We start from the raw sequence: 16550 nt of genomic DNA on the forward strand, positions 1-16550 counted from the left end.
TCTATTAAAATTCTGTGGTTTAGGTAACTCAGAAATCTTTACGACAATCAATTGGTGTGGTACCTCAAGATACAGTTCTGTTTAATGACACTATAAAGTATAATATTTCATATGGAAGAGTTAATTCAAGCTTAAATGAAGTGATTGAGGCTGCAGCATCTGCTGATATTCACACCAAAATAACTGGCTTTCCTGACAGTTTGTATTTTTGCATATTTTTTAAATATTATTTATTTTTATAAATTATGATATATTTCGAAGGAATTATGATATCCTTGTTATAAAGTATATTAAAAAATCATTACAAAAATAAAACCGCAATATTGTTACAAAACTGTTTACATTTATTAAACAATGAGTTTTTAAAGAGTTTTTTGAGGCATGAGAATTGGATAATTGGTTTCCAAAATTATGTCCAAAATCAAGGCACGCTCTACCATAACATATAACTTATTTACAAACAGAATAGTTAATAAATGGAATAGTTTAACAGAAGAGATTATCTATTCAGAAGAGATAATGTGAACACCTTCAAGAACAAGTTTGATCATTTTGAAATTTAACAATATAAAAGTAGTAAAATTTTATCTCTTATTGGTGCACATGAGACACGAGTAAGATATGTTTGCGTTAACCATGAGCGAGACTAGGTTTTTTCAAACTGAGATGAGACCGAGACGAGAAGTTAGTACTTCTCGTTAGACCGAGAACGAGACGAGATGAGAAATTTAACAATTTTTGAAAACAAATTTATTAAAATCCAAGCAAAAAAAAAAAATGTAAACATGGTTTTGACAAATAGACACAAATGACATTTGTCAAATGTAAACAACTTTTTCAAATATTAATTCAGAATTTTTTTGCCAAACTTTTCCAACAAGACAATGTTTTCTCTGATTAAGATGATTTGTTCTACTTTTTCTGGGTGTAAGTTGTGTCTGGATGATCGGACGACATTTCCACCTGAGCTAAAAACTCTCTCTGATTTAGTTGAACTTGATGGAATAGCTAAAATTTGTCTAGCTAATGAAGAGAGTTCTGGCAATGTATTTAAATGCAATTTCCACCAATCAAGAATCAGAAAGTCTTTTTTGGCATCAGGGAGATATTCATACTGGCACATTTCGCTCAAAATAGGATTCAGTTCAGATGTTGGCTCTTGTGTTTCAAGTCTGACGTTTAACTTGCGCTTTAGTTTTGAATTAGGGGACAAATCTGCTGAAAGTACTCTGGCAACAGGTTGGCACTCAACATTATCCTTAACCTGTGAGGCTAACCATTCTTTTGTTGTTTGAAATTTTTTGAAGAGCTTCAAGAGAAGTCCCTTTAAAGCAGGATTTAAGTAGTTTGCTGCAGCACTCAATAAGTTTCCAGTGTGACAAAGAGGAAATCTTTTCTCAATGCAGCTTTTCAAGTTTTTTGCATACAAGACACCGTAGCCATTTTTTCCCTCCGTCTCAATAAATTGATCAGTTTTGTCATGGATTAAAAAAAGACAATCGACCACAGTGTTAATTGTTAGAATAGACTCAGCTGACCATGTTTCTGTAGCTTCTTAAAGTGGTGCCAAAATTTCTACTGCTCCCTCGATTGTTTTCCAGTGATTGCACTGATGGTCTTTGAAGAAAAAATATATTCATTTGCACATATTCTGATAATTGCACTCTTTAGATGTAAGACAGAGACCATGCAATCCAGTTAACTATTCCATCTTGTGTCAACAGATTGGCGTAACTGTCTAAAATTGATTCCTTGAGCGTTTGATTCTGACTCAAGCAACTCAGCTGCAAATATTGACTGGTGAGTTAAAGAAGCCAAATCTTTGCATGTTTGCAACGCATCATCCATTCCAGCAGTCATTCCAAATGAGTCTCGAACTGCACATTGCAAAATATGATTGTTGCACAAGTATTGGTCAAGGCGCTTTGACAATTTGACTGCAAGTTTCATGTTTCTTGCCTGGTTGTTCACGCAGTACATTGGTAAATCAGCAGGCAAATTTAGTTCTTCTAAGAAAGAATCCAGCTTTCCTTCAATTAAGATACCTGTGTGTCTGCCTGGGAACTGTTGGACATGAGGTGTCCAGTGATGTAGTCTCCAATTTTCGTCATTAGCATGAAAAGTCCAAGAGATGTAGCTGTCCTGAGCTCTAGAAGTCCAAAGGTCAGAAGTAAATGCAGCACTTTTTAGATTTATTATGCTCTTCATTCCAGCTTGAACTTCTTTTGACCGAATTGAAAGCTTTCTTGAATATATTGTTCTGTGATGAAGGCTCAGTTTAGGGTTTGCAATGTCAAACAATTTCTTGAAACATCTTCCTTCGACTGCTGAAAAGGATGCCAGATCAGTGCAAAAGTAATCCAGCATTGCAGAGTCAAACTGTTTTTGAATGGAATTGTCTTTGTCATATTTGGACTTTGTTTCAAGCATTTCGACCATGGTTCGTTGTTTCTGCTTAGGAGGAGGAAGAAGAGAGTCGTCAGATTTTCAGAATACTCAACGTAATCTTGGCTGTGTTTTTTTTCGAGGTGACGATGAAGTCCGCTTGTGTTTTTATCTTTTGTTTTCAAAGACTTTTTGCACACCTTGCATTCAGCACTGTCACTTGGTTTTTGAAAATATCTCCAGATTTTGTTTTTTCTTGGTGACATTTTTGATCGTTGAAATGAGGCAAGAATATTTCTTTTCAATATGAACAATATGTGTCAAGTTGAATTCCACTGGTAAACTAATGAAATTAAGTCGAAAGTGCACCATTTTATACAAAAAGTTTTTGTATTTAAAATCTAATTAAAAATATTTAAAATCTAATTAAAATTTTTTTATTACATTTTTAAAAAAAATCTAATTAAAAAATCTAATTAAAGATCTAATTAAAAATTTAATTTGTTTTTGTCAAAAACAAATTAAATTTTTAATTAGATTTATTAAAATCACAGAGTCAAAATATTAATTAATTAAAAAAAACAAATTATTGAGCATTTTGTAAATTATAATAATTTTTAATTTGGAAAATAATATAATATTTAAGTCTTGTTCTACTTCTCGCGAGAATTTTCTATTTCTCGTTTCTCACGAGAAGTCCCATTTCTCACGAGAAACGAGAACGAGACGAGATCTCGCTCATGGTTAGTTTGTGTGTAGCATGTTTTACTGCGAACAATATAAAAGTAGTTAAATTTTATACCTCTTATAGATACAGACACATGAGAAAAAATAAAGGTAATAATTTTTAAATAAAGCTATTGTTTAAGTTATGTTAACGGTTGAGAAAGTTAAGATTCTTTTTAGTTTCATATGATAAACTAAAGCATCATTGTACTATTTCATTCTTAAAATAAATTCAGAGTAAAATCAAAAACTGATTTTACTCAGGAATGGAGGTTGCATCTTAATTTGTTGGTTAAGTATTTCACTTTTTTTTTAAATACATACACATTTAAATTTTTTTTTTTTTTTTTTTTTTTTTTTTTGTGTGAAAATTACATGTATTTCAATATAAAGTATATACAACAGGAGTATATTTACATGGTGGGGGGAAAAATCTTGTAAAATATTATGTATTTTATTAAGTTTCGTTTGATTTTATTTGTTAATTTCATGCTCTTTTCTTTATTTATTTATATTTTTGTTGTGGGTATTACTAAAACGAAAAGCGAAAATGAAAAAAAAAAGCGAATGAAACAAATTCGAAACCACAACAAGTCTTAGGAAAGTATAAACAAAATAAAAGATATTGTCATTTAAAATATATATGTCTGGTTATTAACCCAGACTGTTAAAAAAAATTCACACATCCATTAAAACCACCGGGTTTTGCAGGACATGTTCGTACATCGTGTGTTTATAATACAAATTGCTGGCCATTAAGCCAGGCACTTAAAAAATATTGGCATGTCCGTCACACCGCAACGGCTGCTGGGGACATGCTTTTTCGTTTGGTTGATATTTAAAAAGAATTTACAAATATACAGATTAGTCAAAACATGGTTGAAGTTTCTTCCTTAAACAAGGAACACAAGGTTTTGGGTATTCTTATCGCTTATCGCGTTGTTGATTGAAAACTGTTCGTGAAATATTTCCACGTTATTTTTCCTTAAATATATGTTGTAATTTATCTTCCAGATGTTTCTAGTTTCTTTTTTAATGACCTCTACAACTCTTGCAGAGGGTATAATTTTGTTTTCTTTTAATTTCATGTTTCTGGCCCACCATAACTTTGAAGTTATTACGTTGGCCAGGGTTAAAGCTATTTTAGCATTCTTTGACAAGTGGTCTATATTTGTCAGAAAGACCGCACGAACTATGTTAAAGTTTTGCTCTGTTATGAGCTTTTCATAAAGATTTTTGAAAGCCTTCCATACCGATCTAGCTTTCTTGCAGTGGATAAACGGGTGTAACGTGTTTTCCACTGCACCGCAGGTTTTGCAGTTAGAGTTTCCCCGTCCTCTGTTTTTCCTCCAACTCTGAATCTTTTCAAGAGTCGGAAGCGAGTTTGTTAGTATTCTCCAGAGGACGTTTTTGCTAGGTCCGCTGGCATAGGATTTAAAACTTCTCTCCCATATTTTTTTCCACGGAAGTGATTTTTGAAGCTTTGCATCCCATGCCCTTTGTATTTTTTGGATGTGTATGTTTTCGCCAAACTTGCTGCAATCGCATATATGTTTTTGGAGTTTTTATTTCAAAAATTTTATCGTTGGTTTTAATTATCTCAACAACATCTTTGTAGTAAAAGGGAAGGTCATTAATTGATTTTGGAAAGTTGTTTCTGGTTAGAAACAACTATTGGGGGTAATTGGTTTTTGCTCTTCTAGTTAGGTGGTGGGCTAAATAGTAGTTTTGGATGAAACAAGACTCGTGAGAGTTTTCTTGTTCCTTTATTAAAAAAATATTTTTGGTTCGGAGGGCTAAGCACTGTTTTTTGGTATCAAGGATGCCTAGTCCTCCTTTATCAATGGGTATATTTAAGATGTACTCATATATGTTACACACATATTACATACGAATAACATATACATACATATTGCATACGAATAACATACAAATTTTTGCAATTTTTATGTAGCTTAAGTTAAATGACGTCAAATATTTTCTGCTATTTTTTTGAAAGTTTGTTTTAAATTAAAATTAAAGATTTTAATTTGGTATTTTACTCTTCAGGCATTTTTTATTTAAATTTGTTAAAATTTTAAAAGATTAATTATTTGATGGTTGTTGCAAGTGTTACGTAAGTGAAACGTGGAGCAAGCCATGTACGTAGTTATCTGTTATTCATAAAGTGTATACATAGACTTGTTTTAAATTTTAATATTATTTAAAGAACTTGGTCAGCACTTAGAACTACAAAGTAGTTGACATAACGCAAACGAAGTAACATCTCATAGTTGATCAACAAAACAAAATGTTAAAAATCTTTTTTTAAGTTTCCATATTTCAACCATTGCATGTTATTAAATTTTAATTAATCATGTTAAGAGTATGAAACAATGGTTGGTGAACGTGGATTGAAGCTGAGTGGTGGAGAAAAACAACGTGTAGCTATAGCCCGGACGTTATTGAAATCTCCTGAAATTGTTCTTCTTGATGAGGTTACTTTTTAACTAATTTATTGTCAAATTCCATAAACTTGACGAGGTCACAAAATTGAAATTTTTTATTTTTATAGGCTACTTCGGCGCTAGATACACAGACTGAGCGAAATATTCAAGCATCTCTTAACAGAGTATGTGCTAACAAGACCACCATAGTTGTTGCACATCGGTATGTTTTATATACATTTCATGTAACAAAGAGAAATCCTAAACCGAATTTACATTTATTTTTGATTTAGTTTATCAACCATTATTGGAGCTGATCAAATACTGGTTCTCCAAGATGGCCAAATTGTTGAAAGAGGAAGGTAACACAATAAATATGACTAAATCATATTTATTTATGTAGGTTTTTTTTCAACTGCAAATAATTTACTTAAAATTTTACTTTTAGGCACTATGAACTACTTGAAAAGAATGGATTGTATGCGGATATGTGGAGCCAGCAATTAAAAGATCGAAGCATAGAACAGGATCAAGGCGAGTCAACAAAAGCTCAATAATACCCGAAAATAAGTATGGTTAATAAAGTTTGAATAAAATCTAAATGACGGCATTTTGGTGAATACGAAGTGTTTAATATACGCAATAATTCTGTTAGAATTTTATCAATTTCGTATTTATATTTTACGTACTTTATTAATTTACGTTGTAATATTCAGATTGCAAAATGTGTTAATTATTTTTCCGTCAGTTTTTGTTACTTGGTCATTATTATGTTTTGTTTCAGCAACATTAAAACTTTGTAATATATTTTTTGTAAAGATGTTTTTAACATTTGTTTTCTTTTTTGTTTTTTGTTTTTTTCTTATAAGTTTCAATGTTCATTATATGCAAGTTGTAAACGTTTTTTATTGTTTAATAATAAATACGTTTAATTTTTCTATTTTATAAGAAAAGTTACTATTGAAATTGTTTCTTAAACGATGTAGTATTAAGTTTTAGATACGCGTATTTTAACTCTATTGAAACGATATAAAAGATACTTAAGTTTCTATGGCGCTGAGTGATGAGATTTGAGAAAGTTTTACTAAGATTTCAAGCGATTTTGCTTTCAGATGTAACTAAAGGATAACAAAAAAAATATGCTTTTGTTACTTGCTTGGTGGTTTACATTGTATGATCATATTCGAAACTTGTACGAGTTAAAGAAAGATAATCAAGAAAGTATTCAACTTTTTTTTTTCTTTTTAATGTTAATAATTTTTTTTAGCTTTATTTTTATCATGGTAATGTTTATCGGCTATTATTATTACTTTGTTGTTGTTTTTTACATGTTACTCAGTTAATGAAGAGACACCAACAAAACAAAGTGACGAGTTTTCTTATGAAGATGTTTTAACAACTGATTGTAACGCTGTTTATCAACCTGTTTGGTCTAATTTAAATAATGAGTCAAATCAAATAGAAAAGTTATCAAACGAAGAAAGTTTACCTTCTAAAAAAAAGAAGTGCGAATCTTTACATCTTAAAAATATTAACGAAGCCAAAGATAGCGCTAAAGAAGAGTTTTTTGAAGTATTAAGCGAGTTAGAATCTTCTCCCCCGTTGGAAAATTCAGATGTTTTAAATTCTGATGTCGTGCTTTTAACTGACGCGAATTTAAATTATTCGAGAGAAACAAATATTCCGCACGCTTCAAACCATAATCAAGACGATGAAATAGGTTTACAGACAAAAGAACTCTATGAAAATAAAAAAGACAAAATCAGCAGTGTTGGTATAGATTCTTTATTTAATGACGTCAAACCTGATAGTCATGAAGTTTATAAAAATAAATCCATCGGATTCATAAGAAGTAAAAAACGTTCAGTCGTAGAGAAGATTGAAATTATTGGTTCTACCGAAATAGCTGAACAAGTATGCATTTTTATTAAATTTCTTTTTTTATATCTCTTATTATTTTACTTTAGCAAATGTCCAAAACAGCGGCCCCCCAAACCTTTTTTAACAATCACGTTTATTTTGCATACATAAAGAGACATTCAACATTTTTGTTGAATATTTATAAGTTTGAAAATTAAAAAAAAAAAAATTTTTATGTTTATATAGTTCTTTGAAAATTAAAAGCTATCTTTTGAGTCCCTGATAACCGCAATTAGTTCGAGGTCTACAGTTTAGGAACTCTTTGGTTGTTATAATTTTTTGTCTCTGCAAAGTTTATTATTCATTGTTTTGTTATTACAGGAAAATGAACCAGAAACTACATTTGACTTCGTAGATTTTGATGAACATATAAATGAAGAAGAAATAAGTATTCATTTACAGAAGCATTCTGAATTCAAAGTAAAAAACGAACCAATAGGACACATTCATTCAATCGTTTTAAAAGATAAACCTAAAAGTCCATCCAAGTTTAAGGTTTCCGTAAAACACAAACAGCCTACTGTGGTTATTTCTCAACATCAACCAACTATAGATGTTCTTCCTGATAAATTATCTACATCATCTCCCGTATACCAAGTTAATGATAATTTATCCCCAGCATCTCCTATCTTCCAAAATACGGAAAAGATTTTAACTAGCCATGATCGAGAGGTTGGTATTAAACACCACGAGCTTAATACAAAAAGTACTTTAGAACAAGAGAATGACGAAATTGTGCATTTATTTGTCAACATGAAAGGCCTGCAAACAAATGCTAAATCACACGAACACGTGCCACATGATAACGCTCAACACGAAAATATGTCCCATGAAAATGGTGATAAAACCTCTTTCAATGTAAACAAAGGTAACAGACAAAAAATTGAAATCGAACTTCATTTCGGTTTGCAAGACCTTAAGACTGATGAGAACTCATCAAAGATAAATGGTGTCGAAGAAATGAATGTTGGGAATTAGAATTATATATATATATATATATATATATATATATATATATATATATATATATATATATATATATATATATATATATATATATATATATATATATATATATATATATATAGACACACACACACACATTTGTTATAACAAACCTACGTGCGGTCCTGTTTGTTATATAAACCTTGTCTAAAATTTAGAAAAATAATTTTTTTATCTTTGTATTACAACCATGTATTGTCATACTGTAAATTGTGTATTTTGAACTCTGAATTCTGTAGGGATCGATATTTTATTTTTAAAATTTTATCTTATTTAAAAAATAAAGTTATTATTAATAAAGTAAATTATTAATTTGTCAAATAACAGTTAGATGTCAAATTGAATAAATATAAATGTTCAAACCAAACAAAAAGTTAAATATTCTGTCGTAGTATTTATTATAAATTATTTATTTTAAATTTATCTACAGCAATTTTTAATATGAAAAGAAAAATTAATGCAAAAATGAATTTTTTTAAATTTTTTATGAAAATCCTTATAATGTAAATTAGGACAAAGAAAATGTTGTTTGGCGCATGAGTTGCTATGGGTTTTTACAAGCGTACGCAGGTAAATAACTTGAAACGTAAAGCGAAAATTTATACGGAAAAAAAGTTGGACTAAGTTCGACGTAAGAAAACTTGTAAATCTTTCTCACGTCTAACTTAGTTTGACGTAAGAAACTTGCAACAGGCAACATGGTAATGCTGTAGTTAAGAAAATTTTACATAAAAAATTTATTTAAAGCGAGATTATATAAAACCGCTAATACTTGCAAGTACGAAACTAGAAGTATCAAAGCAGGAAAAGCGTAACTTTACTGAAGGAATAGATAAATAGTAAATACATTCTTTCTATAAAGTAACTGAAAAAAGTTTCACTTTTTTCAGTTACTTTATAGAAAGAATATACACTCACGAACATTGCATTGTTAATTATAATAATAGTTAATCTCTTGAAGATATTTTGGTTAATATTTTTAAAGAATGAAAAAATATTAAACAAATACCCAAATGAAAAATAAATGGTTTTAATTTATCGAACACTAAAACTGCAAGCATGATAATTAAAAGTTATATTGATTGCAACACGCCCATTTACGTGACTTTAAACATGCACAAACAATATGCTGCACGCGTTTTCAATTATTCAAATACCGATCGTTTACTATGACTTATATTTTTTTATTGATAGACGTTTTCAGGGCCGTCCCGAAGGGATTCTAAAAAGGGCGGGTGTGAAATTTTTTTTGCTGACTAAGATCTGTAAAAAAAGTATTTGCTGACTGCCAACTACAGATACAATTTTGTCGACTAAAGCGTCCGAATTTGCCAACTGAATAATTTCCAAAGGGGGTTTAGACACCCCTTCCCCTTTTGACGGGTTTTAGCCATCCCCCTCTTCGGGGTGACCTTAAACGTATTTTGCCTAATTAAATTAACTAGAGTTTATATTTATAAACTCCAGTCAAGTTAATTAGGTATTACACAAAAACTTTTTGAATTCTACAAATGTTAAATAGCTTTATGTATAAAAAACACAAGGTTAAATTAACCTATCAACGGATAGTGAAATTGTCTCTTGGCAAAGGAATAATTTTTTTCAATTTACTAAAAATAATCTATGCTAACTCAATACGTGATTGTCAACACGTAAACATATTATGTGTAGGGCGGTTGCAGAATTTTTCCCAATATTTTTATTCTTAACTTCTAAACTTTATCTGTTAATCTGTTAGTATCGATTGTTGCAGTTTTTGAATTTCTGATATTTTTTTGATTTTTGTATACATCCTCTTATGACAAAACAATGTTTAAGTTTTAGCTACGCAATAACCCAAATAGCTTAGTTTTAAGTAATCTCAATTTAAACGAAAGAAAAAAAATTCGATATATACAAATTGCAAAATATTTATTAATATAACTTCAGTGGATTAGTTGAAATGTGTTCGTCTAAGTCCTAACTCAACGTAGTTATTAGTAGAGAATTAGTAATTAACTTAAATCGAAAATGTTTATAAAAAACTCATCTTAGACAATCTATAACTTAAGTTTTAAATGAAGTGAAAAAAAGAAAAGTTTATTTTTGTTTAGTACAACTAATTATTCTTTTATTTTAAAAAAAATTTCTATTAGTTTTTATTTTGTTTATACAGAATTTAAGAATTTTATAAGTTCTCTTTTTGAACTTTATTTTGGATTTTGCTCAGCCGGTTTGTTTCCTTAATTTAGACTTGATCATAGATCAACAGAGCTAGAACTTTTACAAAGTGTTTAAAGCCATAAATTTCCTAAAAACATGTTGTTGTTTTTTACTTGAATTTATAATGTTCTCCACTTAATAAGTAAAAGAAAACAAAAATTTATAATGTTGGAAGTTGTAGCTCTTTTTTTTTTTTCTATTTTCTTGAGGAATAATCTGTTATTAAAATGTCTTTGCAATAGTAAAAATAATTCCAGCACCTAGCAAAGTCAGTATGAAAATTAGCATTCAAGAAACTTTACAGGTGTGAAAATTAGGATTTTTTGTCTTTGCAAAGTTTATTATTGTTAGTTTATAAAAGTTTGGATAGTTAAATTATATAACATATAAAGTCTTAATTGGCATATTACATTTTAATTAATTTTTAAAAGATTGCTTGTATTCCACAGTAAGATCTTTAGGGTTTTCTTTTTAAACAATCTAATTGTTTATTTTGCAGATAGGATATTTTACGGATTCTTACAGATATTTTATCAGATTTTTTATCTTGATTGTTTAAACTAATAACCGACTGGCGGCAACTTCTTGAACTACATTAAGAAGTTCTAACACAGCCATTTTTCTTTCGTGTTTTTAAGTTTAAAAATAGGGCAAAGAGCCCTAATAATGGCCGGGTCTTATTAAGAGCCAAATTTGGGTCCACTTTTATTGCATTTATTTATTTGGCGGAACATTTATCTAGTTGTTGATTATACTTTTCTGTTTCTTTAATATATCTATGTTTTAATCTAACTTTTATAAATGTTTTTTTCAGTCTTGATTTTAAGGAAATCTTATTTTTCTCAAGGTTAATTTAAGTGAATATTTTATGCCGTAAAAAGTAATTTTTGGTTTTTTCATGCAACTTTGAGACATATTTTAATGCAATATTCTTTCAAGTATGTCTTTTTGGTTTATTTTGATCTGTTGTGTACTTTAATATTATTATGTAAACTGTTTTGTTCGTCAATATACGATAGGCAGAAGCATCAATATAACCTAAACTCCCAGATTTCAAATAGGTCTATAAATTGTCAATAAATTGGACTTATATGTCCTTATTATAAAAGTTCTAATAACTTATATGTCCTAATTGTATCCTTATTATAATTATACTTAGTGTTTATACATAGTAAAGTAAATACTGATTATAGTTAATATAAGGCTTATATTAACTATAATCAGTATTTACTTTAACATGTATAAATACTACGTATAATTAGTATTTACTTTACAGTATTTATTAAAACGGTTTATTATGTCTGCAAGTATGTAATTTTATTTGTTTTAATGTTTGTAAATATTTAAAGTAATGGTTTGTATTTTATAATTTATATAATACAAATAAACAAAAATTATTATTAACATTTACTAGCTACATAACAATTTAAAATATATATATTTTGTATATTTAATTTAATGCTCACTAAGTATTATGTATTATAAGTATTATGTTGTATTTAACCATTGTACTTATGTATGCTATTTCTGTTACATTGATGTATAGATATGTATGATAAGCATACTTTATGCTTGTATATGTATTTGTTTGTGGTATCTGTATATAACCTTACAAAAATCTAATGTAAATACATTATCATAACAATGTAGTCAGTATTCTCTATCTTTTAGTTAATTTGAGTAATTATGGGAAAAACCACGAAAATCGCAAAAAAGAATAAAAAGATTAAAAAGAACACTGCCTCTAGTTTTAATTCAAAGTTGAACCAGAAAGTGACAAATGTAAAGAGATTTCAGTGGTCCAACAGAGATATGAAAAATGCAATTGCAGCTGTTCAAAATAGTTTAATGTCGCAACGAGAAGCTGCAGCACAATTTAGTATTCCTCGGTCAACCTCTTGGTAAATATCTTAAAGGCAATTCAGTTCATGGTGTCAAACTGGGACCTAGTCCAATATTATCAATGAATTTAGAGCTAAAACTTGTTGAATATGCCACAACAAGAGCTGAACTTGGATTTGGATTTGGAAAGAGACAATTTAAAAAATATGCATCAGATTTAGCCACAAAGCACAATTTAAAGTTTAAGCATTCAACTCCTTCAGAAAAATGGTGGCGCTTATTTAATCAGCGACATAAAAATTTAGTTTTGCGAAAGCCTGAAGGTACTTCATCAGTCCGTCATCAATGCATGTCTATGCCAAAAGTTGCTAAATATTTCTATTCGCTGCATGAAGTTTTGAGTGACACTCGTGCCCTTTTAAAGCCTTCATTAATTTCGAACATGGAGGAGTCTGGGCTACAGATGGATTTTAAACCTCCTAAAATAATTGCAAAAAGAGGTACAAAACACCTATAATCTCGCACATCTGGAAAACGTGAAACCATAACCATTATTGCTGCTGTAAATGCTGCAGGTGGTTTAGTACCTCCACATTTGAAAGCAAACGATAAAACAGCTAGATCTCTTCATTCTTTTAATACTGCAAATGCACCATCAGGCAGGAGTTTTAGTGAGACAGGTTGGACAAAGCAAGGAATTGCATTTCTTTGGTTTACTAATACTTTCTTGCCTAACATAGGTAGAGATGGGCCACAAATTCTCATAGTTGATGGTCACGATTCTCATAACTTTGTTGAGTTATTGTCTGTTGCAATCGAAAATAACATTTATATTGTCAAAATGCCAGCGCATTGTTCGCATTGGCTCCAGCCTCTAGATCGCACAGTATTTGGTCCTCTTAAAACCTATTATAATCAAACATGTCATGAATTAATGAATGAATATCCTGGAGTTACTATTGACAAGTCAACTTTTTGTGGCCTTTTTAAGAAAGCCTGGGATCAAGCTCTCACAGCTGCTAATATTATTTCAGGGTTTCAATCATGTGGCATTTTTCCATACAATCCGTCTGGTGTTCCAAGCATAGCTTACTTGCCTAATTCTGTCTATTCCATACAACAGCTACTTGACTCAAATGATCTGCTTGAATCAAATCTGCATCTAATCAAAACTGACACTAAAATAACAAGATCAGAATATGCAATAGAAGAGGAAGTTGATTTTGAAGTAGAATTAATTAATAAACCTGGAAATATATCTGAATCTAAAATAGATAATAATTTGATAAACCTTGACAATAATTCTTTGATATGGGATACCCATTTGACTCATGAGCAGTTTACAACTTTTAATTTCTGTATTCAAAATGGCTACGACATCCCAGATCCCTTGTATAAATTATATAAAGAATTTAAACTGAAACAGATTTCATGTACAAATACCATTTTAGAAATAGATGACTCTGTTCCGATGCCAAATGAATCTATAGTTACTATTCCATTTCTAAATGAAACTATTATTCAGCAAGTTCCTGTGCCAAATGAAAAAACTGGGCAATCTAGTTTTTTTCCAAATAAAACCACTAATGATTGTAATCAGATGCCAATTAAAGCCATTGTTCAGCCTAGTCTGACACCAATTATGTTGTGTACAAACCATTCAAATAATGATAGTGACAATGATATTTTGCCTTATCCAAAGATATATACTATCAAGTCAAAAGAAAATTGAAAAAAAGGCTCAAAAATATTTTGTATTAACTTCTCAAGAAGCAATGCAATCTAAAGTAAATGATGAGGAGAAGAAAAAAAAAGAAAGTCGCAGCAGCTGAAGAGCAAAAATTGAAAAAACAAAAAGAAAAAGAAAATAAAGCACAACAAAAACAGGAGAAAGAGATACAAAAGCTATCTAAAAAAGCTAGCTCAGTTAGAATGAGAAAATTCAGTTCAACTCCTAAGATATTGGAATTCAATATCTCTTCAGATATTGAATTCCAATATCTTAGATGGAGATAATGCAATTATCTCCATCGATAATGAGCAAATGTAAATAGATTATTATCAACAGATTATTATCAAATTCATTATCAATATATTGTGAAAACTTATTATTATTTTAATATTATCAAAACTTCTAACATATTATTGTAAAGCTTATTGTACATATATTGAAAATTGCATTATTAAATGCTAGTTGAAATCTTATAACAGCTATGTGTTAAAGCTATTTTTTTATTTAAAATTTGTTTTATGCTTGATTTTCTATAAAAGTAAATAAAAAAGTTTCTTAACTTATTTTGTATTTCCTTTTTGATAGACTTTTTATTTACTAGATCTTTTTATTTGAATAACAAATGAAAACTGTTTAAGTTTTTTTGTTTAATATCAACCAAAATAATATTTTTAAGCGAAGTATAGAATATTTTACTTATAAAAAAATTATCTTGGTTTGTAGCTCTTTAAAGTAGATCCTAGTTCATTATTAGGCTTTAATCGTCTGTCTGAATAATACTTTTCGATATATAAGCATTCTTAGATATATTGATTTTAGGTCATGTAAGTGGCTCATAATAGGTAACGTTTTTGAATTTGCTGGCTATTATTTGGTCTACCTGGCCAATAATTGGTACAAATTTAAAATCTCAGTTTAAATACATTTTTATCTGAATTAAAAATGTTTTAAAAATAAAAAAGGTTTGTATAAGGTGTAGGCGTTGGTCATTAATAAAGCAGTATAAAAAAAAATTCACCATTAGTTTAAGACATCCTACACGACATTTTATAAAAAAATTGTGGCCATTAATTGGTCACTTTGCCCTAACTTACTAAAAAAATATCGTGTAAACTTTATAATTAATATAATTTTGTTTCAGTTTCAATACTGTTTTATAAGTATTTATATATGGCGTATAGCAAATGTCAGTTTATATATGGCGTTTAGCAAATTTATATATGGCGTTTAGCAAATTTATATATGGTGTTTAGCAAATGTCAGGTCAGGTTATCCTGCTACTGGTAACATGTAACCCAGTACAATTTGCTTCATGTCCTGCTACCTTGTAGGATACGCATTTTTAGGCAAAGGCTAGGAGATGCCAACTCCGACTTAAAACACCCCCTGCCTTGGGGCTCTTGGTTAAGTAAAGGCTAAAGATGGTGTCTCGATAAAAATACTCATTTTGAGCAGATGTTAATTGCATCCGGCTATAGTCTTGCAGAAGGCCTAAAAAAGACTTAAGGGGTAAACAGATTCTATCTGTTGACCAGCCTCGCACCCCTTCTTCATCTATTAGGCTGGCGCAGATGTATTTTTAATATATTGTTTTCAGTTTAGGATGTAGAATGCTGGATCTTCTTGACTCAATGCATGGTTTTTGCACGTGTCTCTGTTTTTATGACTAGACAACTCATTCTATTATCTCCTAATGAGAGTACAGCTCTAAAACTCAGTTTTATGGATCTGAGGCTGGCTGGTAGTCAGGTTTCCCGAACTGGTAGCTCTCAGAGAGGCTGATTCCATCAACAGCCAAAAAATATCAAAGTATTAAATGTGTCATGTTGTACATGGATGGAGTCCCTGTTTGTACTTTTTGTCTGCATTGCAGAGGCCACATTTGGAGCCCTTTGTTACGGTTCAGGGTTTATTAGTAGTAATGTGGCAATTGCTTGGGTTATTAAACAGTGTTCTGAGTACTATCTATGCTTTGAGTCAAACTCTTCAACAAATTTAAAAATGAATAAAGTGCCAAAAACTATAAAACAAAAAAAACCATCATCATCACCAAGATCTCTAAACCTATCATTCACTAATATTCGTGATCTTCCAAGTAACTTTTCTTCTGTTGAGTCTTATCTCTTGCAAAGTTCACCAGACCTACTTGCTCATTGTGAAACTAATTTGAGTTCAGCTGTCTCATCTTGCAATCTTAGTGTTGATGGTTATCTTCCTTTAATTCGTAAAGATTCCAATAGTCACATGCTTGGCCTAGGCATTTACATTCGTAACAATTCACCCATTTGTCGTGAAACTAGATTTGAATCCAC

At 30.0% G+C, this 16550-nt stretch overlaps 2 protein-coding genes across 3 annotated transcripts in view; both read left to right on the forward strand.

The window, feature by feature from the left end:
• The window catches only part of LOC100198454 (ATP-binding cassette sub-family B member 6), a 46501-nt gene extending 39986 nt beyond the window's left edge, over positions 1–6515 (forward strand). The window contains exons 15-19 of the mRNA XM_065813216.1: positions 24–198; positions 5476–5588; positions 5666–5760; positions 5831–5899; positions 5986–6515. Of these exons, the coding sequence (XP_065669288.1) occupies positions 24–198; positions 5476–5588; positions 5666–5760; positions 5831–5899; positions 5986–6094 (561 nt within the window). The 3' untranslated portion in view covers positions 6095–6515. The remainder of the gene's footprint in view (positions 1–23; positions 199–5475; positions 5589–5665; positions 5761–5830; positions 5900–5985) is intronic.
• Positions 6516–6582: 67 nt separating this feature from the next.
• LOC101234767 (uncharacterized) lies at positions 6583–8437 on the forward strand. 2 transcript variants are annotated; one of them, XM_065813217.1, is made up of 3 exons: positions 6583–6758; positions 6868–7451; positions 7779–8437. In XM_065813217.1, exons 1-3 carry the CDS (start codon positions 6677–6679, stop codon positions 8433–8435), a joined length of 1323 nt encoding a protein of 440 aa, XP_065669289.1. In that variant the 5' UTR covers positions 6583–6676; the 3' UTR covers positions 8436–8437. The 2 variants fall into 2 exon arrangements, with proteins under 2 accessions (XP_065669289.1, XP_065669290.1); XM_065813218.1 differs by having other exon boundaries at positions 6585–6758; positions 6877–7451.
• The last annotated feature ends 8113 nt before the right edge of the window (positions 8438–16550 follow it).

Source organism: Hydra vulgaris, chromosome 12, assembly GCF_038396675.1.
Source record: "Hydra vulgaris chromosome 12, alternate assembly HydraT2T_AEP".
NCBI lineage: Eukaryota > Metazoa > Cnidaria > Hydrozoa > Anthoathecata > Hydridae > Hydra > Hydra vulgaris.

Excerpts from the sequence above, each read along its gene's own strand:
- LOC101234767 (XM_065813217.1), top strand. The coding sequence starts at position 6,677 with ATGCTTTTGTTACTTGCTTGGTGGTTTACATTGTATGATCATATTCGA. Across the intron at positions 6,759-6,867 it reads AAAGAAAGATAATCAAGAAA|GTTACTCAGTTAATGAAGAG; the intron begins GTATTCAACTTT and ends TGTTTTTTACAT. Across the intron at positions 7,452-7,778 it reads CTACCGAAATAGCTGAACAA|GAAAATGAACCAGAAACTAC; the intron begins GTATGCATTTTT and ends TTGTTATTACAG.